This window comes from Palaemon carinicauda, unplaced genomic scaffold, assembly GCF_036898095.1.
Source record: "Palaemon carinicauda isolate YSFRI2023 unplaced genomic scaffold, ASM3689809v2 scaffold93, whole genome shotgun sequence".
Lineage (NCBI taxonomy): Eukaryota > Metazoa > Arthropoda > Malacostraca > Decapoda > Palaemonidae > Palaemon > Palaemon carinicauda.
Genome location: NW_027172237.1, coordinates 96,746 through 122,910, shown reverse-complemented (window position 1 = coordinate 122,910; position 26,165 = coordinate 96,746). Strand labels below are relative to the sequence as shown.

Below are 26,165 nucleotides of genomic sequence, written 5' to 3'. Positions count from 1 at the left end.
CCCTCGAAAGGAGCATTTCTCAGTCTCGCTACTTCATCCTGAGGGAGATGTCTATGGAACTTGCCTATGACGATATCTCTCCTCTTCAGGATAGTGTTGGCCCTAAGGTTCACTACCTGATGGGAGAGGAACTCGATGGCTCGAGTGCCAAACAATAGGAAAATCTCCAAAGACTTCCTGGAGGACTCCCGAGACAGGTCTTTAGACCGCATCAGTTGTCCTAAGGATCCTAACCAGAAATCCAGCCACGAAGTAGCCTGCATGGCGTACTTCGCCACCTTCTCCTGGTTTAGGATTTCCGAGGCCGAAAATGAGACTGGAAGTCCCGTAAATTTCTCGAAGGGGGTGGCCTTCGAGAGTGCCTCTATAGAGTGGTCGAGAGGCAACGTTGGAAGAGATTCCCCAAGGATCTCGTAGTACCTCCTCTGAAACACATACGGAGGAGGTAGGAGCTTGGATGACGAGTTGGAGCGAAGAAAAGAGGTGGACCCAGTTGCCTGGGACACTGCGTTCTGTTTGGCACTCTTCAACCCCTTTGACCAGGGCAAAGGTGTACTGGTCCTATGAGGTTTCTGAGTGCCATAGAACTGGTCGAGGACCGTTTCTTTTCCATCTAGAGCGGCTGCCGATGGATCTGGAAGTCCATTGATGGAACGGATGCAGAATAGGACCTGCCAGAAGGCGTGTTCCGACTCCTTCCTCTCATCCTCCGTAAGCTTAGAGCTAGCGGCTGCTGGCAGAGCGTCGTTCTCGAGATCGCTCTGCCCTTCCACGTCCGAGCTCTCATCCATAGGAGCCCAGAGTGGGTCGAAGTCGTCAACTGGATAGACTGGGGATAGAGAGACTGCCCAGGAGGTGCTCGCTTCCGGCAGCCTGGGAGGCAGTGAGGAAGGAAGCTTGGCCGAGGATTTGGGGATGGTGAACAAATCCTTCGGTTCCCTCCCACGAAGCCAGAGGTCCTCTGTCCCCAAGGGCCTAGAGAACTCCGTCGGCTTACAGGTGGAATGTAAGTCCGTTGCCATACGGGGTGAGTCCCGTCTGGTCACATGTCGGGCGTCCTTAGACACTATCTCGACCGATAAAGGACGGAAGGAGTCTCCATAGGAAGTAACCCTATCCTCCTTGAGGGGCGAAGGACGAATCCTTCTCCTTTTCCCCTTTGGCCTAGCCTGTGGTGTCTTGAACTGCAGGGGGCTACCCTGAGGTTCATGCCTAATCTCCTCCAGAGGTCAGTTGCGAGGGGATGACCGTCTCCCCTTGCCAGAAGGACCCGCCTGTGTGGGATCTCCCGAACTCCTCCTAGGATCGGAGGGAAGAAAGGACCCTGGGAAGAGAGGAGGTGATAAGGGGATCCTAGGTGTGTCACCTAAGGACAGGGAGCGGGGAACGACTCCTTTCATGGCTTGGCGCATTACATTGAATAAGGTGCTAAGCCACGGGGGGTCACGGGCTCCTGAGGAACTAAGGGGGAGGTCCTTAGGAAAGAACTGCTCCCTGGGTTTAGGAACCTGGGCAGGTTTCTTAACCCTCTTGTCTGATGGAGACTTCCCTACAGGCAAGATCAGCACAGGCCTACCCTTAGGGATAGGGTCTGGGCTCGGTCGCGCAGGCGACTGTTGTCTCTGTTGAGGCCTAAGGGGCTCAAGAGACTGATTGTAAGCGCCAAGATGGTCGTGCGCTCTTGCTCAGAACTGTTGGTAGACGGAAGGGTGCTCGTGCGCGCACCTTTTTCGCGCTCGAGATGCACATGAGGTTGCTCGCGCGCATGACGCTTAGTGTTTTGTTCGCGTGCATGGCGAGCAACAGGATGTTCGCGCGCATGGCGAGCAACAAGATGTTCGCGCATATGGCGCGCCATAGGATGAACCCGCGCGCCGTGTTCGCCACTTTGTTTGCGCACGTAAAGTTGTTCGTGCACGCGGATTCGGTTGTGCGTGCGTGAGCTCTCAGGTTGGTGAGAGAACTCATTGCTACGCTCACCCGAAGGTTCACGATAGCTTGTGTTGTGTGAGCGCGAACGATCAACACAACGAGAGTTCGAAAACTCTCTTGTCATAAAAAGAATGATTCTGGTCACAAGAACCCGAAGGATCAACGCAATGAGAAACCGAAGTTTATCTGTCACGATACACCGAAGTGTTCGCGCGACTAAAGTTACGAGAGCCCAAGGGTTCAGCATAACTCAGGTTACGAGACCCCGAAGGGTCAACGTAACGAGGAACCCATGTTCCTCTGTCACGAGATCCCGAAGGATCAACGTGACTAACGGTACGAGAACCCGGATGTTCAACGTTACCGTCGTTACGAGAGGCCGAGGGTTCAGCGTAACAGAAACCCAAAGAATTCAAGTCGCGAGAGCCCAAAGGTTCAGCGCAACGGAGACCCGAAGGACTCCTGCTGTCATGAGAACCCGCAAGATCAACATGACGAGAGCCCGAAGGCTCACGATCACGCCAGCCCAAAGGGTGATCGTCATGAGACCCCGAAGGGTCAACGTGAGGAGAACAAGCAGGTTCAAAAAGACGTCTCCTCACAGCCCGAGGAGGAGCGGCCCTCAGGTCCTGAGCAGGTCCACATAACGATGGCCAAGAAGAAGCACACACACACACACACACACCCACACACTGAAAAGAGAGTGAAAAATAAAGATTAGTAATGGCAAGTCAATAATTGGTGAGGGGGAAGGGCGTTAACGTCCAATATCCACCCGAGCCAAAAGCAAAAGTGGAGTTCACAGCCCAGCTGTGTGAGTGAGAGGGGTAGTTACTACCGCCTTCCCCCACTAACTAGCAGATGGGTGGTTAACCCTCTTTAAAAATCTAATGGCTCGTCCTTCAGCTTCGCCGAAAGTAATACCCCTATAAATAGCGTTAGTTTGTATTTAGTGACAGAACAAAGCTCAATTTTAAATATTTAACTTAGCCGGTGATTATATAGCTGCAACTCTGTTGCTCGACAGACAAACTCTACGGAAAAAACTCGCCAGCGATCGCTACACAGGTTGCGGGTGTGCCCAACAGCGCCATCTGTCGACCAGATACCCAGCTCTTATGTAAACAAAGACTCAATTTTCTCTCTGTCGACGTGTCGACAAGACGTACTTTACTCGCTGTTGAAACCTGGAGTTTTTCCCTCATATTTGGTGAAGTACTATATTCTGGTTTGAGCTTTCGCAGTGCAGGTGTTTTATCTTCATCTTAAATCTTGAACTCGTTTTGGATAGATTTAATTTTGGTGACAAAGAGAGTATGGACTTTCTTTCACTTTTAAATGGCCGACCCTTCCCTGAGACGGAAGTGTGTTTAGGCTTTTAGTAATTATCTTATCACGTTATAAATTAATTATAGATTTTCCTCTTCGATTAACTTTCCATTTATAATAAACATAAAAAATAAATCTTAATGTTTTGTTTATATGCGACCTTTCCTGAGAGTAGGCGGTCCTATCTTGGAAACCGAAGTTAATCAACGTTGAGCCCTTTATATCGTAAATAGCTTTTAAAGAGCTAAGGATTTAAAACTTTTTAAATGAAATATTTTATGAAAGAATTTCTTTGAATAGTCTTCGTACCTTTTTCAAAGATGAATTAACGTTTAGTTTATTTATGCTACGCAGTTGTTGACGCTCAGGACGTTCAACATGCGCTCTATCGTTACGATAGAGAGAGAGTGTATCACGGTTTCACTTTGCAGAAAGAGTAAATCGATTCTGACGTTTTGTTCATTCTTTCTAAGCTTAAATGTTTTAAATTCTATTTTAAAGGAACTTTTTAATTGAAAAACCTTTCAGTTTTTTCCTTTGGTCAAATAACATGTTTTTTTGACAAAATGTAATTGGGCTCTTCTTTTAGGTGCGAAATCAAGAGAGAAAGAGAGAGAGAGATAGAGACGGAGGGAGAGAGAGGAGAGAAAACGTTCCGTTCAAGCGGGTAATGTTGTTCTCGAGTTGCTCTCGTCCATAGTCTCGGTACGGGGAGAAAGGATAAAACGTTTTTAGTTTTTATTCTCGTCCCCAGGCTATGTGCGGTTAGAGATTGAAAACGTAGTTTTGAAGGAACTAGTGTTTAGTCTCTTCCCCAGCCACTGAAATTTTTATCTTAAAATATGTTTTCTGTTTTTTGCTGGTATTAATGAGCTTGCATTATACGACTGATTTCGCAATTACTACCTTTTGATAAGGGTAGAATTGCGTGCTTCAGGTAGAAATCAGTAAAAGTTTCGATTTCAGTGAAATAAGTGCAAAACAGAAAATCGAAGTGATAAAGTGATATTGCGCAAAGTGTTACAGTGTTGCGTCCGAGGGTTCGTCTGTTCGTGCCTGTCGTTCACCTAGTCCGGGACCTCTTGCAAGCTCCCAAACAGGGGAGAAGTAATGTCGAACGACTTATGGGTTCGAGAGGCCTTGATCAACGAACAGACGTTTCCCTCTATGGTATCGGGTGTATCTTACCAAGATCTCCCCTACCATAAGACGAGAGAGACGTTTTTTCTCCTCGTCATCCGAAGGCTTTTCGCATAAGAAACCTGTCACAAGGTTTCGAAGCCCTTAAGCGAAAGTCAGTCCTTTCAGGACAGGTCCAGCGTCCTGGTTACAGCCATTAGGACAGCTCTGACCCTATGCAGTCATCGGATAACTGCTCGCCGCCTAACAAGGCATAACACAGACTCCGAGAGTCTTTTTTGTTGGCAAAGTGTTGCGGTCACAGACGTTACCCTCGTCTCTTACCACAACCATTTCCGTTGATCCTTAATGGGTTGTATGACAAGACATGCAGAATATGCTTGCCTCCCTTATGGAAGACTATTCTGCCGATTAGTCCGTTGAGTCTAGCCGTTTATCTCATCGATATCCTGGCTTTCAGCCAACCTAACGTTCGTTTGTGCTTCCTGTTGACGTTGGCGTAGCTAAGTCACGTCAGTCAGGTTGTTTAGAACCACACTCGATGCGGTCTCGTGTGGATTTTCAGCCGCATTTGGACGTTAGGCCACTTGCTGATGCTCCTGTTGACGTTCAAGACGTTCGCTAACAATCGGAGTCGACTTGTTTTGACGCTGTGCGTCAACCTCCGCATTCTAGAGTTGTTTTGACTGCTCAGTCTAGGCAGTCAAAGCAGTCTCGAGTGGACGCTGTGCGTCCTCACGCACCTGTTGTGGTTGACAGTTCAGTTGTTGACAGTTCACAGACTGTCAAGCAGTTACATGACGTTGCGTTCTGGTCCGCTACTAATGCACCAGTGAGTGTGGACTCTGCTTGTAAAGCATTGCCACCACGGTAGGTCTCTCCCTTGCTTGAGACTCAGCTTTTATCGGACAAGGTTCCTGTAGATGAGGAAGTTGCTGTTCCCCCTCCTACTGATATTCCCTTGAGGACTCTGTCAGATGGAGAGGAGCCTAAAGCTGCTTAGCCCTCTATGGACTTTAATTAAATCATGATGATTTTTTTTTAAGGATCTTTGTCCGGATCTTTTTGTAACTGCTGCTCCTCGTTCGCCCAAACGTCAGAGCTTACACTAGGCCTAGCTACTTCGAAGCCGTTGTTTTTAAGCTAGTGCTCTCTCGCTCTCCTAGAGAGCTTTACGTTGGCTAGGCGACTGGTTTATCACCAGGAGGAGTTTGGAGGATACAGCCTTTGCTTTCCCTTCTTTTAAACTGGCTTATAGAGCGAGAGTCTGATATGACACGAGAGAAGTTCTCGGCTTGGGAGTTCATGCCTCTGCCCAGATAGACTTCTCAAATCTCGTAGACTCTCCCAGGCGCCTGGCCAGGAGACGCTCCAAGTTTTTTACAGGTCAATTTCACAGCTGTTATGTCATGCATAAACAAGGCTTTCTGGGATGGAAAGCGGTACCGCCTCAGTCGCTAACCCCGTCTGTTGCCGCACCTGCTCCCGTAGACCCTAAATGGGCTTTGCTGCAAGACATGCAGTCCAAGCTTGCGTCCTTGATAGAGGACTTTAATGCGGAGAAGGTTGCTGCCGAACCTTCTGGCCAACAACCTTCCAACCGGTCGGTTGTGCGCCCTGTTGACGCTGAGGTAACCTTCTCGCGTCTGCCAGTTGAGGTGGTTCCTCCACCGATGCGACCCAGTGTGGGTTGCCAGCCGCACGTTGACGTTAAGCGACGCTCGGAGGTGGTTGTTGACGTTCAGGACGTTCAACAACCAGCAGAGGTGACTTGTTTTGACGCAGTGCGTCAACCTCAGCAACCCGGTATGGTGTTGACTGCACAACCCAGACGGTCTAGACAGTCTCGGGTGGACGCTGTGCTTCCTCGCGCACCCATGGTTGTTGACAGTTCACAGACTGTGCAGCAGTTCCATGATGTTGCGTCCGGCTCCGTCACGCATGCACCAGTGCGACCGGACTCAGCGAGCCAGACGTTGCCCACTCCGTTGCCGTTTCCTCATCAGTTTTCGGATGAGGAACCCTCTGATGAGGACGTTGCTGAACAACAAGACGATCAGCCCCCAGAATAGATCAAGCCCTGCTATCCATCCAGAAGATGCTGAAGAAGGAACGCTGCTCAGTCAGGCTGTGGATGAGTCTGGTAGGGACGCTGTCATCCGTGGAACAATTTGTGTCACTAGGAAGACTACACCTCCGTCCTCTTCAATACCATCTAGCTTTTCACTGGAAAAAGGACAAGACGCTAGAAGCGGTCTCGATCCCGGTTTCCGAAAAGATAAAGTCTTGTCTGACTTGGTGGAAGGTCAATATCAACCTAAGAGAGGGTCTTCCCCTGGCTGTTCAGACTCCCAACCACGTTCTCTTCTCGGACGCATCGGACGTGGGCTGGGGCGCGACACTAGACGGTCGGGAATGCTCAGGACTGTGGAACTCGAGTCAGAGGAGCATGCATATCAACTGCAAGGAGCTGTTGGCAGTACATCTGGCCTTGAAAAGCTTCAAGTCTCTCCTTCGAGGCAAAGTGGTGGAAGTTAACTCGGACAACACCACGGCCTTGGCGTACATCTCCAAACAAGGAGGTACCCACTCACTGACGTTGTACGAGATCGCAAGGGAACTGCTCATCTGGTCAAAAGGTCAAGACATCTCCCTAGTAACGAGGTTCATCCAAGGCGACTTGAACGTCATAGCAGATTGTCTCAGTCGGAAAGGGCAAGTAATTCCAACCGAATGGACCCTCCACAAGGATGTGTGCAAGAAACTTTGGGCCACTTGGGGTAAACCATCCATAGATCTCTTTGCAACCTCGCTGACCAAGAGGCTTCCAATCTATTGTTCTCCAGTCCCGGACCCAGCAGCAATACATATAAATGCTTTCCTCCTAGATTGGTCACATCTGGATCTCTACGCATTCCCACCGTTCAAGATTGTCAACAAGGTACTGCAGAAGTTCGCCTCTCACGAAGGGACAAGGTTGACGTTAGTTGCTTCCCTCTGGCCCGCTAGAGAATGGTTCACCGAGATACTTCGATGGTTAGTAGACGTTCCCAGAAGTCTTCCTCTAAGGGTAGACCTTCTACGTCAGCCACACGTAAAGAAGGTACCCCAAAGCCTCCACGCTCTTCGTCTGACTGCCTTCAGACTATCGAAAGACTCTCGAGAGCTAGAGGCTTTTCGAAGGAAGCAGCCAGTGCGATTGCTAGAGCAAGGAGAGCGTCTTCCATTAGAGTGTACCAATCGAAGTGGGAAGTCTTCCGAGACTGGTGCAAGTCAGTTTCTGTATCCTCGACCAGTACCTCTGTAGCTCAAATAGCTGATTTTCTCTTATACCTGAGAAAAGGACGATCCCTTTCAGCTCCCACTATCAAGGGCTACAGAAGCATGTTGGCATCGGTCTTCCGGCATAGAGGCTTAGATCTTTCCAAGCATAAAGATCTGCAAGACCTCCTTAAGTCTTTTGAGACCACCAAGGAGCGTCGTTTGGCTACCCCTGGATGGAATTTAGACGTGGTACTAAGATTCCTCATGTCAGACAGGTTGGAGCCGTTACAATCAGCCTCCCTGAAAGATCTCACTCTTAAGACTCTTTTCCTGGTATGCTTAGCCTCGGCTAAAAGAGTCAGTGAGATTCATGCCTTCAGCAAGAACATCGGATTTTCGTCGGAAAAAGCCACTTGTTCGCTGCAACTTGGTTTTCTAGCCAAAAATGAGCTGCCTTCTCGGCCTTGGCCTAAATCTTCGATATTCCCAGCTTATCGGAGATCGTAGGCAATGAACTAGAAAGAGTCTTATGCCCTGTTAGAGCTCTTAAGTTCTATTTAAAGCGTACTAAACCTTTACGAGGCCAATCTGAAGCTTTATGGTGTTCAGTTAAGAAACCATCCTTGCCTATGTCAAAGAATGCTTGGTCAGACTTTATCAGATTGTTAATACGAGAAGCTCATTCACATCTGAGTGAGGAAGACCGAACTTTGCTTAAGGTGAAGACGCACGAAGTTAGAGCTGTAACAACTTCCGTGGCCTTTAAGAAAAATATATCTCTGCAAAGTATAATGGACGCAACCTATTGGAGAAGCAAGTCAGTGTTCGCGTCATTTTACTTGAAAGATGTCCAGTCTCTTTACGAGAACTGCTACACACTGGGACCATTCGTAGCAGCGAGTGCAGTAGTGGGTGAGGGCTCAACCACTACAATTCCCTAATTCCTTATCCTTTTAATCTGTCTCTTGAAATGTTGTTTTTTATGGGTTGTCCGGAAGGCTAAGAAGCCTTTCGCATCCTGGTTGATTTGGCGGGTGGTCAAAGTCATTTCTTGAGAGCGCCTAGATTAGGGGTTTGATGAGGTCCTGTTGTATGGGTTGCAACCCTTGATACTTCAGCTCCTAGGGGTCGATCAGCATCCTAAGAGGATCGCGAGGCTCCGTAAGGAAGACGTACTTAAAAGGCAGAGTAATTGTTCAAGTCGACTTCCTTACCAGGTACCTATTTATTTTGTTTTTGTTATTTTGATAACTTCTAAAATGAAATAAAAAACTCTTAGCTCATAAAATGTAAACATATATTACTGGTCTCTACCCACCATCCTGGGTGTGAATCAGCTATATATTCACCGGCTAAGTTAAATATTTAAAAATGATATTTTAATTATAAAATAAATTTTTGAATATACTTACCCGGTGAATATATAAATTAAATGACCCTCCCTTCCTCCCCAATAGAGACGCAGTGGGACGAAGAGAAAATTGAGTCTTTGTTTACATAAGAGCTGAGTATCTGGTCGACAGATGGCGCTGTTGGGCACACCCGCAACCTGTGTAGCGATCGCTGGCGAGTTTTTTCCGTAGAGTTTGTCTGTCGAGCAACAGAGTTGCAGCTATATATTCACCGGGTAAGTATATTCAAAAATTTATTTTATAATTAAAATATCATATTGCAGATAAGCACTGAAATAATTTCAAATTGAAGATAAATTTTTCACAGCATAAGAATTATACTATTAATTTCAAGATATGTTAATACAGTACTGTAAAATACTAATTTCATCTGTTTCAGGGATTTGTCTGTGGGTCTGTAAGATATTTACTAAGTAATTTGAAAATGATATTGGCAGGTTTTCTGAACCACAGATCTTCAATTTTATGAATTTTTTTGTTATTCCTCAGGCTAAATAGACAAACCATGGAGGCATAGAAATAGATGTAGTGACTTAGAGAATTCATTTTTTTATTAGAGTAGAGGAACAAAGTCTGTATGTAAATCAGAATGCCCTTTGGAAATTTTTTTAAAAAGGATAAAAATAATTCATCAGTTACAATGACCAACAAGGAGCTCAAAGCTAAGTTGGGCATGAAAGTGGTAATGGCCCAACAGAATCCTGAGCCTGTTTACGATCTTACCGACTGCTCCATAGTGCAGCTTCCCCCAGACACTTTTGTCATGTGCAGGTTGCTGCAGAAGACGAGTCTCCTTTTGAAAAACAATAATATTGCTTCATTGGAGAAAGGAGGGCAGTTGCACGAACTTAGCTCCATTGAATTGTTGGACCTTAGTAATAATAAGATCCATGCTCTACCTGAAGGTATAAGTAAACTCCAGAAGTTGAAATTACTGAAACTTAGTAATAATAAGATAAAAAACTTACCTCATTCCTTTTGTGAATTGAGAAATTTACAAGAGTTATACTTGTCTTCAAATAGACTATCCAAAGTGCCTATATGTGTCTGTGCCTTGCCAAATTTACGAGTGTTATCATTAAAAGACAATAATATCACTGTGCTACCCAAGGAATTTTGCAGCTTACAGAAAAGCCTCTGTGTATTAGAAATAGATACTGACAAACTACAAGATCCTCTCCCTGAAATTGCAGCAGAAGGGGTGGAACCCCTGATGCGTCACCTTTGTGAAGAGCATGAAATAGAGTATGTGGGACTGTGCGAGTCGGTTGAAGAAGAATTCAGTGCATCTACCTCATCAAAGGCTTTTTCGGAAATGGAAACACCCGAGGATGAATTCACTCGTAATTATATGCGTAAGAAAGATGAATTTTTAAGAGCTCAGTTGGCTGCTGAAGAGGAGTTCCAGGCCAAAGAAAGACTTCAGCTTGTGGAAGTCTTCAGAGACATGACCAATAATAAGCAACATCTGTTGGAGGAACTGTCACAGACTCCAGAGGAAGTCATTGAATATGAAAAGAATAAACTTAGATTATTACAGGATCAGTACAATGTGGAAGAGAGTACGCGTAAGGAACAAGAAGAACAGTTGCTAGTTTACTTAGCTTTGTCAAATAATAAAGATTCTTTTGTGAGGGATCTAAGTGCACAACAGGCAGACTTGGATGCAGAGGTAGAGGGGATTGTTAGCTCCAAAGATAAAGAAAGGAAACGTTTAATTGAAGAGCTAAATGAAATGGAAGATAAGACTGCTTCTGTCCTCCATGAACTGCTTTCTTACTCTACAAACAGTAAAAATGAGGAGTTCCTCAGTTTACTCAATGAACAAGAACAGGAGATGGAGTTGTTGCTATGCGGTATTGCAGAAGCCTCCGCTGAACTGCGCAGTTCCGAGGTCATTGCAGCAATGCAAGCAGCTTTGATGGAGGAGGCAGTGGCAGAAGCAAGGCGCCAGGCACTCCAGGACGAACAGTCTCTTCGCATCCTTGCACTTCTGGAGGAAAATGATCTTGTGAACACACATCTCGAAGGTGTCATGACATCGCGAATGGCTGATCAGGAAGTTTGGGCATCTACTCTCATGGAAGACGAAACGGTTCAGGCGGAAGCATTCAAGCTGTTGCTTTTGAAGAATGATTTGAAGCGTTGCAGTATTTTAAGACAGGTGAGGCTTTACTTTAACTTTGCATCATGGAGTTGTGCTGTTATAAATTAGAGTAATGAGTATTCTTTTAAAATTGCCAAAAAATTCACTGTATGTAGTAAACAGTTTATATGGGTATTCAAATAAAGATGGAATTTATATGTTAGTAACTAAGAGTAACATTTTGCTAGTGTGATATTATTATTTGAATTTTTTTATTATTTTGATGTTCTACTTTCAGATCGGCCAAGTTGAGTATGAATTGGCAAAACTGTCCTCCCTGGAAATGAGGAAAAAGAAATTTGACGTAAAATATGGCTCAACCACGATGTTGGATCAACGAGCAACATTAGCAGATCTTTTGAAGTCTCTTTTGAATGAGAAAAGTGAGCGCGAGGCGGAACTTAATGAATGGTTTGGAAATCTGACAGAACTGCGCACATCGGACTGCAGTGAAGAAGAGTTCTGGCTTATCCAGTACCAGCGTTTACTTGCTATGAAACCTGCTGGGTTGGCAGAGGCAGAGGAACAGCTTGATCCCAGAATCAGAGAAATACTTAGAGATGCAAATGCTGCTGACCTCATCCCTGTTTTTGCCCGCCATGGCATCACCTATGAACAGATGATGGAGCTGACAGAGGAAGAGGCGCTGCCGATGGGTCTAGGTACCGCCATGTACCATAGCTTGCAGCGTGCTCTCCAAAACCACCTAGAAGAAGCCAAGTTGGGAAATCCTCTAGCCTCGGCACCAAGCGAGGGGGATTTGCCCCACTCTCCAATAGCCCCAGATATGGAATCAGGAGATGAAGATGCAGCATCTGCTCCTGCTTTAGAATTGGATGATGAAGCAAGACCCACTGCACCACAATATATTGAAGCTGAATGTGTGGTGTGTCTGAGTTTGAGTTGTGAGGTGATCTTTTTACCTTGCGGTCACATGTGCGTTTGTGCCAAATGTTGTGCACCTCTTTCTCTCTGCCCTCTTTGTAGGGGCCCAGTACTCAGTAAGGTTTTGAAGACTTTTTAAAGATGTATCTTAAAGGCTGGGATATATTTGATCATTTTTTTATTTAGATCCTTTGACTTTGCAATGGCTGGGATATGTAACTTATCGTTATTTCATGTTTTAAATGCTCCCCCTTTCTGTTTCCCCAAAGTTACCTATCAATATTAAACTTAGGTGCTTTATATATTTGGTTTTGATTTGTAAAATATATATACTATTTTTTACAGTGCTATTTTGATCTGTATCATCTTAATGCATTTCTATTGTATTTTTAATACAAGCAAAGTTTGCTTATGGAAAAATGGGAGCACTCTTACAATAAGGACTACCTTATATATTTTTTTTTTTTATTACATTGCCATCTATTTAGCATTACTCTTTGAGGCTCTTTGAGAGAGTTCAAACTTTGTCTTAGGATAAATCGCACTAAATTCTGGCTTACTACAATTGAGTTTAGCTAGTTATATTTATTGGTCTATATAGCTTTATTGTTTTATGATGTAATGTTGGTCAGTTCCAATTTTGAAACATATATACTGTATATTATATATATATATATATATATATATATATATATATATATATATATATATATATATGTATATATATATATATATATATATATATATATATATATATATATATATATATATATATATACTGTATATATATATATATATATATATATATATATATATATATATATATATATATATATATATATATATATATATTATATATATATATATATATATATATATATATATATATATTATATATATATATATATTATGTATATATATATATATATATATTATATATATATATATATATATATATATTATATATATATATATTATATATATATATATATATATATATATTATATATATATATATATATATATATATATATATATATATATATATATATATATATATATTATATATATGTATAGCGAAAATTAAACTTTAGAATTATCCTTATAAGTTAGCTGAAAAAGGACAGCACAATGATCTTTGCTTTTGAAGTAGGAGTCGTTTAACCATCCCCCTGTGGTACCTGAGGTCAAAATATTGATTTTTCTTCTTTATTAACGATGTTAATGAGATAAAAACTTTTTTTTTCCTTTTTGTGGATATTATATATAGTACTTAGTTTTGTAAGTAGTTTAAGCACTTGAGCCTATCAATGGTTTCATTGTACTATAGATTTAAATCGAGTTCTACGACTAGGGTAATTGTATGTTTTATGATTCGATAAGATTGTCCTTATTTTTAACCTATTTCTTTTTATTCTGTTCATATTCATTCGATTTGAATATTCTTGATGAATATTTCGTTTGCTTTTCTTTATAATTTACATTGATGTAAAAAATTATAGAAAAGAAAAATGTTTATCTTCCTGCATATCATCATTAGTATACTAATTAGTTTTCATTTTCTTCAATATATCTAACCTAACCATTCCCATGTGATATTTTCTAGCGTTTAATGTATTTCTAGCATTTTATGACATCATTAAATAGCAAATGGTTTCTAATTTTTATATATATTTCCCTTTATGGTTGTCTATGAAAAATATTATGATTGAAATCCTTGATAAGTTTAGTGACATGTAGGGGTACCGTACCATTTTCACGGCGTTTAGAATTTAGTTTACCCTTTTTTAAAATGATGAAATCATGGATAAAATCCCATACTTGCCCTGCTAAACCCATGAATATTGACTGTAAACAGTTGAGTAAGAAGTAGTTTTAAGAAAAATGTAAGGCACTATTCCATGCTATCATCAAATGAAAATATATAATTTATCACTATAATATTGGATTCCTTTTATCTATTGTACATATGTATATAGTCATTTACAGCATCTAAAGTATTTCATTAGTAAATTGTGTTTGTTCTGCAGTACAGTATATACAAACTATGACGCTCTTTGAAGTGCAGATTTATTTTGGCAATAGCTGAAATTAGCCATTGAGCATTTTGAGAGGTGTAACTACCCTCCGCTAGTTAGCAGAGGGGGTTAGCTGAGGTAGACCAACCACCACGCTCACACCTGCACTACTGTAGTAACTGAACGTCACTTTTTACTTTGGGTAGGTAGAGTAAAGACGTAGTCTCGCTCTCCCTTCAAAACCTTTTAACCGGCTAAGGATTAAAAGATTAAAAATACTCATTCGTTTCAGAATGTGACCCCGGACTTCCCTAAGTTGCGGGCTTTGTCGCCTCCCTTAGAGAAGCAACAGCGGCTACTCCCAGGAGGAGTCTCGCAAGCGGCGGCAACTACCTTCCTTGAGGCTCTCGTGTCTCCCCCGCTAAGGAATGGTTTCCAAGGGTGCTACAGTTAGCTGCAGCACTCTCAGCTTCTATTCACCTTCATTCCCTCAGCTCTAGTGTAAGAATGAGAGCTGCGATAGACTGGTTCCCTTTGGTGTTTCCAATCAGGGGATATCCCTTCAGGGTGAATGTTTAGACAGACACACCCAGTCCTCGAACAATTGCATGCAAGATTCTTGCTTTTTGTCTGTCTTTGTCTTAGACAGCCTGTTACAGCTGCTGCTGCCTTAAGTAAAATGGTATCTGATTTTGTCACCTTAGCTTGTCTAATCAACCGATTTGTGGGGAAGAAGTGTTTTATTGGTATGATTCTTCTTTCCCTCTATTCTACCACACTATAGGAATTCATATAGAATTCTGAGCTGTTTGGCATGAGCTTCCTTTGTAGTGTAGCTTTAGTCGTAGCTAGAGTAGGTAGAAATCTTTGGAATATGCTTTTAGAACACTTTTTAATGACATTTTTTTGTGAGAAATAAAAATTTTTTGGTGGGTCGATAAGTACTCTTTGAAAATTTTCTATCTTTACATGTACGTGCATGCACAGATAGCTCGGACCTTTAAAGGTTGCTGACGACTTGGAGTGTGCGACAGTAACCTGCCCCATGCAGGTCAAGTTTTCTTGCGGCCACAAGACCTGTAGGAAACATGCGAACCGCTATGTTTTCAAAGGAACTTCAAAAGTTCCTTTGCTAACTGGGAACCTACCTACTGCAGTCTATGCAAGGACCTAATCCATACTGGATTCCATGTTACCAACGTTTTTTAGGATGAGAAAGCATGGGGCCAGAAGACTCAGGCATTGGGTGAGGGTATTCCAAAAGAGTTCTCAACAAGGTGCCCCTTATCTTCCTTCAATGGAATTGAAAGATCTATTCCCCATGGATGATATGACCGCAGTGTACTGTCACCAGAAATCGACAGTTCAACTTCCATCAGTAAAACTGGATCAGGCAGATCATGAAGTCCGGGACACACTTCAAGAGATGAACTTGAACGCCGACAACATATCGACAACCTCTTCTGTCCCATCAGAAAGAGAGAGGATCCTACTGACAACGGAAACTTCTGATGACTCGCTTGACAGTCAACAGTTAAATATAGTTCCTAGTACAGTACTTCTGTTCATGCTCCTGTTACTGTATCTGCTACACCTGCCTCTACTTTGACTCCTCTTCCAACTCTGAATGCCCCTTTGTTCCCTGGACATTTAGAGTTTATGGCAACCATGAAGGCATTCATGGAGAACATTCATGCTGAGCATAAGAATGCAAGTGTCCTTAGAGCCGAAGATTGAGGCACTTCAACAGGCATCTAAGTCCAAGGCTCCAGCAGCATCAAGTCTTCCAGACTGTTCGACGAAGAACCCTTGGTGTTGCGCGTAACATATGGTTCTGATTGAGGGATACCTTCACATTGGAGAAGGCTCAGGCTCTAAACCAATCTCAGATATAGAATTCTATCCCTCTATTGAGAATTATCCTTACTGTTATGTAAGACTGAATCCCTAGGCGTCCATGAGATTATACGATCCTCAAGGAAACAATGATCTTGGACCACAGCAAGGCTCAAACCCTATTGGTGAAGGAGCTAAACACAGCCAAGTTTACTAACACTCAGCTTTTTGCTTTTGGCAGGAAATGGGCAAGCTTTGTAGCTCCAAAGGATACTATTTTTCCTGTTCCCTCAAAATGTTCAGAGGCTGTTAAAAAGGCAGTAATGGAAGGTAAGCTTCTACCAGTGCTAGAGGAATGTAAACCTGTTTCGCTGGCCCTCCCTTATGATTCCGATAGTTGGGAAGATGTCCAACACACCCTCACAGTTGGAAAACTGGATAGAGATATCAGAGGCAAGCAGTTTAACGAGAAACTGCCCAGAATTCCAGAATACCTACTAAAGGCAGAATTGGAGGCCAAAGTAAGACTGGCTGCTTTTTAGTTGCATCAGTCTTATCTTGAGATGAAGATTGGGAACTACTCTAAGTCTGACCTCTTCCCAGTTCTGGCGAAAATCCATCTGGTTACCTTCCATAGGTTTCTGCATTTGTTTTTTTTAGCCAGGAGAGTCTGCAGAGAGCACATTCTAGCTGCAGCAGCTATTAGGCAACTATTATCATATGGAATGATTTCATTATATTATTCTATAAGATGTTTCTGGGGTAAACATCTCTGGTTTTCAGCACAAAAGTGTAAATATTGTTGCACCAATTCTTGTTACATTTATATGCTTTTGGAAATAATAAAAGATTATAGTTCTTTTTGTGTTTCCTTTATATGGACCTACTCTACTTAAATGAAAAGTAGTGTACCTCCATTTTTCAACCCCCTTTTTCACCGACTATTGTTTGGTAAATTGGTTTCAAGCAAAGATACTTTTTCACAGTGAGTGGGATTGTGATAATAGCTTTTAGGTTCCAATGCAGTTTACAAAAACTTGCATAGTCCATTCATAACGTTAGGCTGTTGTCCCAAACTGCTTTATTCGGAAATGTAAACAAACGATAGTAAGACACACTATTCATAGGTGGATTTTCCTTCTTCTATAATTATTGAAGTTACTAAGAGCACATATGGGTTAAAACTCTAAATTGCCACAACTGAGAATGTTAATTCTCTGGTACATTTCCATCAGGGTGACATGGCTCGAGCCCAAAAAAGGGATTTTGATGTAGGCAAAATCTATTTCTGGGCGAGAGACCCGTGCCGCCCAGTGAACCCACCCGTCCCTCCCTGATTGGGCCCCAATCTGGGGTGCTGTAGGGAGTGACGTCACTGGCGTGGGATTGCTAGTAGTAGTAGGATGTTGAACGGCACCTCGCTGTTCGGGGATGTTGACAGGAGATATCTAAATGGTGCGAGGCCTCTGGTTGTGATTTATTCAGCGCCTCAGTATTATACCGACACCTTATTAAGGTGAGCGAGCTGGGTTCAACCTAGCATTCCTATACAAATTTTTCTCTGGTAAATTCATTGCAGTTTTTACCTTAGAAATGATGTTAAAGGAGATAGCCATGATGTCCTGGTGGACCCACATATTACTTTTCCTCCCCATCCAATTCTCAGTGTGAGGCCACGCGTCATACGATGGCTGCTGCTGGAATGGCAAACCAGCGAACATGTTTACAGTAACACACAGGGATCAGTGTTGTAATGGCTCTCCCACGTATCTAATCCTATCCCATATCCTTTGAGACAATGTTAACTATTCGGGGAAGCATAGCCGTGGTTGTTTTAAATACGTCCCTGTTACATACACGATATCTCTCGGGATATTCACTCCAGGGGTCAGAACCTTGTTATACCTCTACAGGTAAAAGTCTCTTGTATATCACTCGCAAAAAATATCCCAAGTAGGAAGCTCCCCAGAGGAACTTCCATCAGGACGACATGGCTATCTGGCCCAAAAATAGAGTTTTCCTATGTCAAAATCCCTTATATTTGATAGGTCCCTGATTTTCTAGTGGAATGGAGTCAGGCAATATCTGCGTTAAGTGTGGAGTTTCACTCCAATTTTACCCCTACCTGATCAAGTCGATTTGCTAAATTCTTACACCTAGCATGAATTGCTAGGCCATTAATTTTCAAGAGTTAATGAGGTGTCAGGGTTTCTCTATACAGCTCATGCGTAGTACAGAGTAACACCCTAGGTCAGTCACCAGCCAGTTGGTTTTTTGAACTTCCACCCACCATGGAGGGAGTCTCTACTGTAAAGAGCGTATGAGTTTTATACATTATAGTGCCAGAACTAATGACAAATTTTGAAATCATTTGTATTTTTCATAACTATACAAAACCAGAGCTCTTTACGCATAGTGTTCCTACCATCACCTTCCCCTGGAAGTCCTGCCGCAATTGTAAAGTGACGTTCGGTTACTAGTGCAGATGTGAGCGGGATGGTTGGTCTACTCCCGCTCCCTCCCTTCGTTAACTAGCGAGTGTAGGTAACGAATGCTATTTGGAGCTATTGCCAAAATATATCTCCACTGTAAAGAGCTCCATGTTTGTAGAGTTGAGAAAAATACAAAAGGGATTTTTGAGCAAAGTGAAAAATCTAATTTTGGGTGAGATAGCCATGTCGTCCTGATGGAAGGTTCCTTTAGGTAGCCTTCTAAGGGATATTTGCTACAGTGATACTCCCCGAGAATTAACCGTAGGTCTCCAGAATTCTAACTCCTGGCGCGAGTATCCTTAATATATGTTTAAGGATATCGCATAAAATCAGGGGACGTATTTTTTGATACGGCACATGGCAATCCTCACCCTGAATAAATTTAACTCTGAGGGGGAAGAGTGGCGAACGAAAGGGGAGCCATTATCAAGGTACCCGGTGGACCCCCTCCCTGTACTACTACGGCCCATCATTCCTAGTTGCATTTAAGCTGGAATAGTCGCAGATAGAGTAGTTTCGGGTGGGGTCATTTTAAGAAAGAAGGGTGGGTCCATCAGGATGACATGGCTATCTCACCCAAAAATAGATTTTTCCCTTTGCTCAAAATCCATTTTTTGGGCTCGGCCATGTCGTCCTGATGGAAGCTTACCAGAGAATTAACTTGAAAGTACTATATCTGTGGGTTTGTATAAGTGCCTTTACTTTGAATGAGTTCCTTATATGGTCTCCTAGACCTTTATATATGACATTACCGTTATTTATCATATCCACTAAGTTTGGAACTAACTTAGGGGTTCCTGCCCCCTGCAGCGAAATTGTCGACTTCGACTATAAGGATTCAAAGTTTGTATTTCTGTAGGAACACGAGGGAAACTTCTTTCGAGATTACCTGGTTGTTCTTTGGGAATCATTACTAACAAAGTGTCTATTTAAAGGAAAATAGAAAACTCTGGAATCTTTTATTTTCAATATTTAACTTAGCCGGTGATTATATGGCTGCAACTCTGTTGCTCGACAGAAAACTCTAAGGTAAAACTCGCCAGCGATCGCTACACAGGTTGCAGGTGTGCCCAACAGCGCCATCTGTCGACCAGATACCCAGTTCTCAGTGTAAACAAAGACTCAATTTTCTCTCTGTCGTGCTATCGACAAGACGTACTTACTCGCTGTTGCTAAACTGGAGTTTTTTCACAACTAATTGGTGAAGTACTTTATTCTAGTTTTGAGCTTTCGCTGTGCAGGGTTTCTCTTCACAAATCCTTGAACTCTTTTTGATAACGGATTCTTTGTTGATGACTTATTGATAGTTTTTTGAATTTCCCTTTTGACCAATTCAAAATGGCTGACCCTTCTCAAGTCCCCAAATTTAGGAAGTGCAATGCTAGGGACTGTTCAAGGCGTCTTCCGAAGGCTTCTATCGACCCTCACACTGTTTGTTCCAATTGTCGGGATAAAACCTGTCAATTAGAAGATCGGTGTGAGGAGTGCGTTGGGCTTTCGGAATTCGATTTTATCGAATTCCAAAAGTATACACGTAGGCTAGAGAGAGATAGAGTTAGGAGAAGTTCCTCTCGTTCTATTGATATTTCCTCTCCTCATGCCCCACAACCTATTCCTTCCCCTGTAGTGGTTGCTCCTAATCCCCCTCCTGGCACTCAGGAACCTTCGATGGCTGATATGATGCGTGCCATCCAAGCTCTGGGTGAGAGAGTTGAGTCCCTGGCTAGTGACCGTAATCAGCTCATGGCGGATGTGAAGGAGCTGAAGTGCAAAAGTGCAGTGGGAAGTGATAAAGTGCCGAGTGATAGTGTTGTGGATAGTGTTGCGCTTGAGGGTTCGTCTGTTCGTGCCTGTCGTCCTCCTAGTCTGGGACCTCTTGCAAGCTCCCAAGTCCAGGGGAGAAGCAATGTCGTACGACAAATGGGTTCGAGAGGCTTTAATCAGCGAACAGACGTTCCCTCCGTGGTATCGGGCGTATCTACCCAAGATCGCCCCTGCCTAACTAAGACGAGAGAGCCCATTTATACCTCGTCTTCGGAAGGTGTTTCTCGCAAGAAACCCTGGACCAAGGTCTCACAACCGTTAAAGCGCAAGTCGGTCCCTTCCGCACAAGTCTAACGGCCCAGTTGTAGCCACTGGGTCAGTTCGGACTCGCTGCCGTCATCCGATGACTGCTCACCGCCTAAGAGAGGCAAAGCGGTACCGCTTCAGACAGTTACACCGTCTGTCGCCGCACCTGCTCCTGTAGACCCTAAGTGGTCTCTACTGCAAGACATGCAGTCTAAACTAACGTCTCTTATGCAGGACTTACGGGCGGAGAAGGTTGCTGCCGCACCAGCTAGTGCAGCTCCTTGCCTACAACCGCCCACACGATCGGTTGTGCGTCCTGTGGACGCTGAGGTAACCTTCTCACGCACACCAGTTGAGAGAGTTCCGCCACCCATGCGTTCCAGTGTGATTTGCCAGCTGCATGTTGACGTTCAGCGACGCACGGAGGTCTCCGTTGACGTTCGTGAGGTTCAACAACCGTCAGAGTTGTTTTGTTTTGACGCGGTGCGTCAACCTCCGCAACCCAGTGTGGTTGCCACTGCTCACCCACATCAGTCCAGACAGTCTGGAGTAGACGCTGTGCGTCCCCGCGCTGCTATGGTTGTTGCCAGCTCACAGACTGGGCAGCAGTTCCATGACGTTGCGTCCGGCTCAGTCACGCATGCACCCGTGCGACCGGACTCAGCTAACCAGCCGTTACCCACTCCATTGCCGTTCCCTCATCAGTTATCGGATGAGGGACTTTCTGATGATGATGTTGCTGCACACGTAGATGAACCGCATTCAGAACTGGACGAGCCTAAGTCTACGCAACCCTCTTTGGACTTTAGGAAAGTTTTGGCCCTTTTCAAAGAGATGTTTCCGGACCAGTTTGTGTCTGTGGCTCCGCGTTCTCCTCCGTCAGAGTTTGTGTTAGGCATGCCGTCAACCACTCCTGCCTTTACTAGACTCGTCCTCGCACGCTCGTACAAGAGAGCTTTGCGGGTGATAGGAGAATGGTTGCAGTCCAAGAAGAGTTTAAGGAAGACAGCTTTTACGCTTCCCCCTGCTAGACTCTCTTCTAGATCGAGCGTCTGGTATGCCACGGGAGAAGTTCTCGGCTTGGGAGTTCCTGCCTCTGCCCAGGGCGACTTCTCAAGTCTTGTAGACTCTCCCCGCCGCCTTGCCATGAGACGCTCAAAGATATGTTGGTCATCTTCGGACCTGGACCACCTTTTGAAAGGTATCTTTAGAGCCTTCGAAGTTTTTAACTTCTTAGACTGGTGTCTAGGAGCTCTAAGCAGAAAGATCTCTCCGACAGAGAAGGAGACTTCCTTGCTCATTATGTCCTGCATGGACAAGGCCGTACGTGATGGGTCTAATGAGCTTGCTGCATCATTTGTGTCCGGAGTCCTTAAGAAGCGTGAAAACCTATGCTCATTCCTTTCAGCTGGAGTTACACCATGCCAGAGATCCAAACTTCTGTTTGCTCCTCTTTCCAAGTGCCTTTTTCCAGAAGACCTGATTAAGGAAATTGCCGCTTCTTTGATACAGAAGGACACTCACGATCTTGTTGCGTCCTCCGCTCGCAAAGCCACCCCTTTGCCTACCTTGTCAGCTAGACCAAGGATGGACACTCCAGCGTCCCGTTTTATTCCGCCCTTTCGTGGCAGAGCCGCCAGCAGAGGAGGTGCTCGTGCCGAAGGGAAACGAGGAAAGAAGAAAGGAACCAAGTCCTTTAAGGGCAGAGTCTGACTGCCAGCTTCTTCAGACAGCAGTGGGAGCCAGACTCAAGAACTTCTGGCAGACCTGGGAAAAGAGAGGCGCAGATGCGCAATCTGTGAAGTTGCTCAGAGAGGGGTACAAGATCCCTTTTGTACGGAAACCCCCTCTAGCAACGTCCCCCATCGATCTCTCTCCCAGGTACAGAGAGGAAGACAAGAGACGAGCCTTGAAACGGGAAGTGTCTCTTTTACTAGAGAAGGGAGCAGTGGTCAGAGTCTCGGACCTTCAATCTCCGGGATTCTACAACCGACTCTTCTTGGTGTCAAAGAAAACAGGAGGGTGGAGGCCGGTGCTAGACGTCAGTGCTCTGAATGTCTTTGTCACAAAGCAGACGTTCTCCATGGAGACCACGAAGTCAGTCTTAGCAGCGGTCAGAAGGGAAGACTGGATGGTCTCTTTAGACCTAAGGGACGCCTACTTCCACGTCCCCATCCACCCGGACTCCCAACCTTTTCTGAGATTCGTTTTCGAAAAGGTTGTCTTCCAGTTTCGGGCCCTGTGCTTTGGCCTAAGCACAGCTCCTCTTGTGTTTACGAGGCTGATGAGGAATGTAGCCAAATTCCTTCATTTAGCGGACATCCGAGCCTCCCTCTATTTGGACGACTGGCTTCTCAGAGCTTCTTCCAGTCGTCGCTGTCTGAAGGATCTAAAATGGACTCTAGATCTGACCAAGGAATTGGGTCTCCTTGTCAATATGGAAAAGTCACAACTGGTCCCATCCCAAACTATCGTGTATTTAGGGATGGAGATTCACAGTCTAGCTTTTCGGGCTTCTCAGTCGGCCCCCAGAACAAGCCAAGCAGTTATGCATCCAGAACATGCTGAAGAAGGAACAATGTTCAGTCAGGAAGTGGATGAGTCTGATAGGGACGCTATCATCCCTGGAACAGTTCGTGTCATTAGGAAGACTACACCTCCGTCCTCTTCAATACCACCTAGCATTTCATTGGAAAAAGGACAAGACGCTAGAAGCGGTCTCGATCCCCATTTCCGAGAAGGTGAAGTCTTGCCTGACTTGGTGGAAGGACAGTATCAGCCTAAGAGAGGGTCTTCCCCTGGCTGTTCAGACTCCCAACCACGTTCTCTTCTCGGACGCACCGGACGTAGGCTGGGGCGCGACATTAGACGGTCGGGAATGTTCGGGAATATGGAACTCGAGTCAAAGGACAATGCATATCAACTGCAAGGAGCTATTGGCAGTACATCTGGCCTTGAAAAGCTTCAGGTCTCTCCTTCAAGGCAAAGTGGTGGAGGTGAACTCGGACAACACCACTGCTTTGGCGTACATCTCCAAGCAAGGAGGGACCCACTCACTGACGTTGTACGAGATCGCAAGGGACCTGCTCATCTGGTCAAAAGGTCAAAACATATCGCTAGTAACGAGGTTCATCCAAGGCAACTTGAATGTCATGGCAGATTGTCTCAGTCGGAAGGGGCAAGTAATTCCAACAGAATGGACCCTCCACAAGGATGTATGCAAGAGACTTTGGGCCACTTGGGGCCAACCAACCATAGATCTCTTTGCAACCTCGATGACCAAGAGGCTCCCAATATATTGCTCACCAATCCCAGACCCAGCAGCAATTCATATAGATGCCTTTCTCCTAGATTGGTCACATCTAGATCTATACGCATTCCCACCGTTCAAGATTGTCAACAAGGTACTGCAGAAGTTCGCCTCTCACGAAGGGACAAGGTTGACGCTAGTTGCTCCCCTCTGGCCCGCGAGAGAATGGTTCACCGAGGTACTTCGATGGCTAGTAGACGTTCCCAGAACTCTTCCTCTAAGGGTGGACCTTCTACGTCAGCCACACGTAAAGAAGGTATACACCAAAGCCTCCACGCTCTTCGTCTGACTGCCTTCAGACTATCGAAAGACTCTCGAGAGCTAGAGGCTTTTCGAAGGAGGCAGCCAGGGCGATTGCTAGAGCAAGGAGAACATCCACCCTTAGAGTCTACCAATCGAAGTGGGAAGTCTTCCGAAACTGGTGCAAGTCAGTATCCGTATCCTCGACCAGTACCTCTGTAACTCAAATAGCTGACTTCCTCTTATACCTGAGGAAAGAACGATCACTTTCAGCTCCCACTATCAAGGGTTACAGAAGCATGTTGGCATCAGTCTTCCGTCACAGAGGCTTAGATCTTTCCAACAATAAAGATCTACAGGACCTCCTTAAGTCTTTTGAGACCACGAAGGAGCGTCGTTTGGTTACGCCTGGTTGGAATTTAGACGTGGTACTAAGATTCCTCATGTCAGACAGGTTCGAGCCGCTACAATCAGCCTCCCTGAAAGATCTCACCTTAAAGACTCTTTTCCTGGTATGCTTAGCCACAGCTAAAAGAGTCAGTGAGATTAATGCCTTCAGCAAGAACATCGGATTTTCGTCAGAAAAGGCTACATGTTCACTACAACTTGGTTTTCTAGCCAAAAACGAGCTGCCTTCTCGACCTTGGCCGAAATCGTTCGATATTCCCAGCTTATCGAATATGGTAGGCAATGAACTAGAAAGAGTCTTATGCCCTGTGAGAGCTCTTAAGTTCTATTTAAAACGAACTAAACCTTTACGAGGCCTTTCTGAAGCTTTATGGTGTTCAGTTAAGAAACCATCTTTGCCTATGTCAAAGAATGCTTTATCCTATTTTATCAGACTGTTAATACGAGAAGCTCATTCCCATCTGAGTGAGGAAGACCAAGCATTGCTGAAGGTAAGGACACACGAAGTTAGAGCTGTCGCAACTTCCGTGGCCTTTAAACAAAATAGATCTTTGCGAAGTATAATGGACGCAACCTATTGGAGAAGCAAGTCAGTGTTCGCGTCTTTTTATCTTAAGGATGTCCAGTCTCTTTACGAGGACTGCTACACACTGGGACCATTCGTAGCAGCGAGTGCAGTAGTGGGTGAGGGCTCAACCACTACAATTCCCTAATTCCATAACCTTTTAATCTTTCTCTTGAAATGTTTTTATTGTTGTTTTTTGGGTTGTCCGGAAGGCTAAGAAGCCTTTCGCATCCTGGTTGATTTGGCGGGTGGTCAAAGTCATTTTCTTGAGAGCGCCTAGATTAGGGGTTTTGATGAGGTCCTGTTGTATGGGTTGCAACCCTTGATACTTCAGATCCTAGGGGTCGATCAGCATCCTAAGAGGATCGCGAGGCTCCGTAAGGAAGACGTACTTAAAAAGGCAGAGTAATTGTTCAAGTCGACTTCCTTACCAGGTACCTATTTATTTTGTTTTTGTAATTTTGATAACTTCTAAAATGAAATAAAACTCTTAGCTCATAAAAGTGTAAACTTATATTGCTGGTCTCTACCCACCCCCCTGGGTGTGAATCAGCTATATAATCACCGGCTAAGTTAAATATTGAAAAATGTTATTTTGATTATAAAATAAATTTTTGAATATACTTACCCGGTGATTATAATTAAATGACCCTCCCTTCCTCCCCAATAGAGGACGAGGAGAAAATTGAGTCTTTGTTTACACTGAGAACTGGGTATCTGGTCGACAGATGGCGCTGTTGGGCACACCCGCAACCTGTGTAGCGATCGCTGGCGAGTTTTACCTTAGAGTTTTCTGTCGAGCAACAGAGTTGCAGCCATATAATCACCGTGTAAGTATATTCAAAAATTTATTTTATAATCAAAATAACATTTTTATTACTGAGGTTAAAAGAAGACGCAGATACAGTACATTTTTTGTTTTTTATTTTCATAAGCAAAACAAAATGATAATAATGTATCCTGAGAAGGAATCTAGCCCGCATATATGAACATCATGGTTATATATATATTTTTAACCTGTAAGGGAAGAATATACATATATTAATTCATTTGTTAAAATGCCACTCAATAATGTGAAGTTAATTTGTTTAGTTTCACTTAGATGTTCGATATGCTGCA

At 44.1% G+C, this 26,165-nt stretch overlaps 1 protein-coding gene across 5 annotated transcripts in view; it reads left to right on the top strand.

Moving 5' to 3' along the window:
- LOC137637702 (E3 ubiquitin-protein ligase LRSAM1-like) overlaps positions 1-12,757 on the top strand; it is a 39,954-nt gene extending 27,197 nt beyond the window's left edge. For all 5 annotated transcript variants that reach the window (XM_068369853.1, XM_068369854.1, XM_068369850.1 and 2 more), the window contains exons 2-3: positions 9,567-11,241; positions 11,462-12,757. In XM_068369853.1, the coding sequence (XP_068225954.1) occupies positions 9,667-11,241; positions 11,462-12,247 (2,361 nt within the window). In that variant the 5' untranslated portion in view covers positions 9,567-9,666 and the 3' untranslated portion in view covers positions 12,248-12,757. The remainder of the gene's footprint in view (positions 1-9,566; positions 11,242-11,461) is intronic.
- Positions 12,758-26,165: the final 13,408 nt, after the last annotated feature.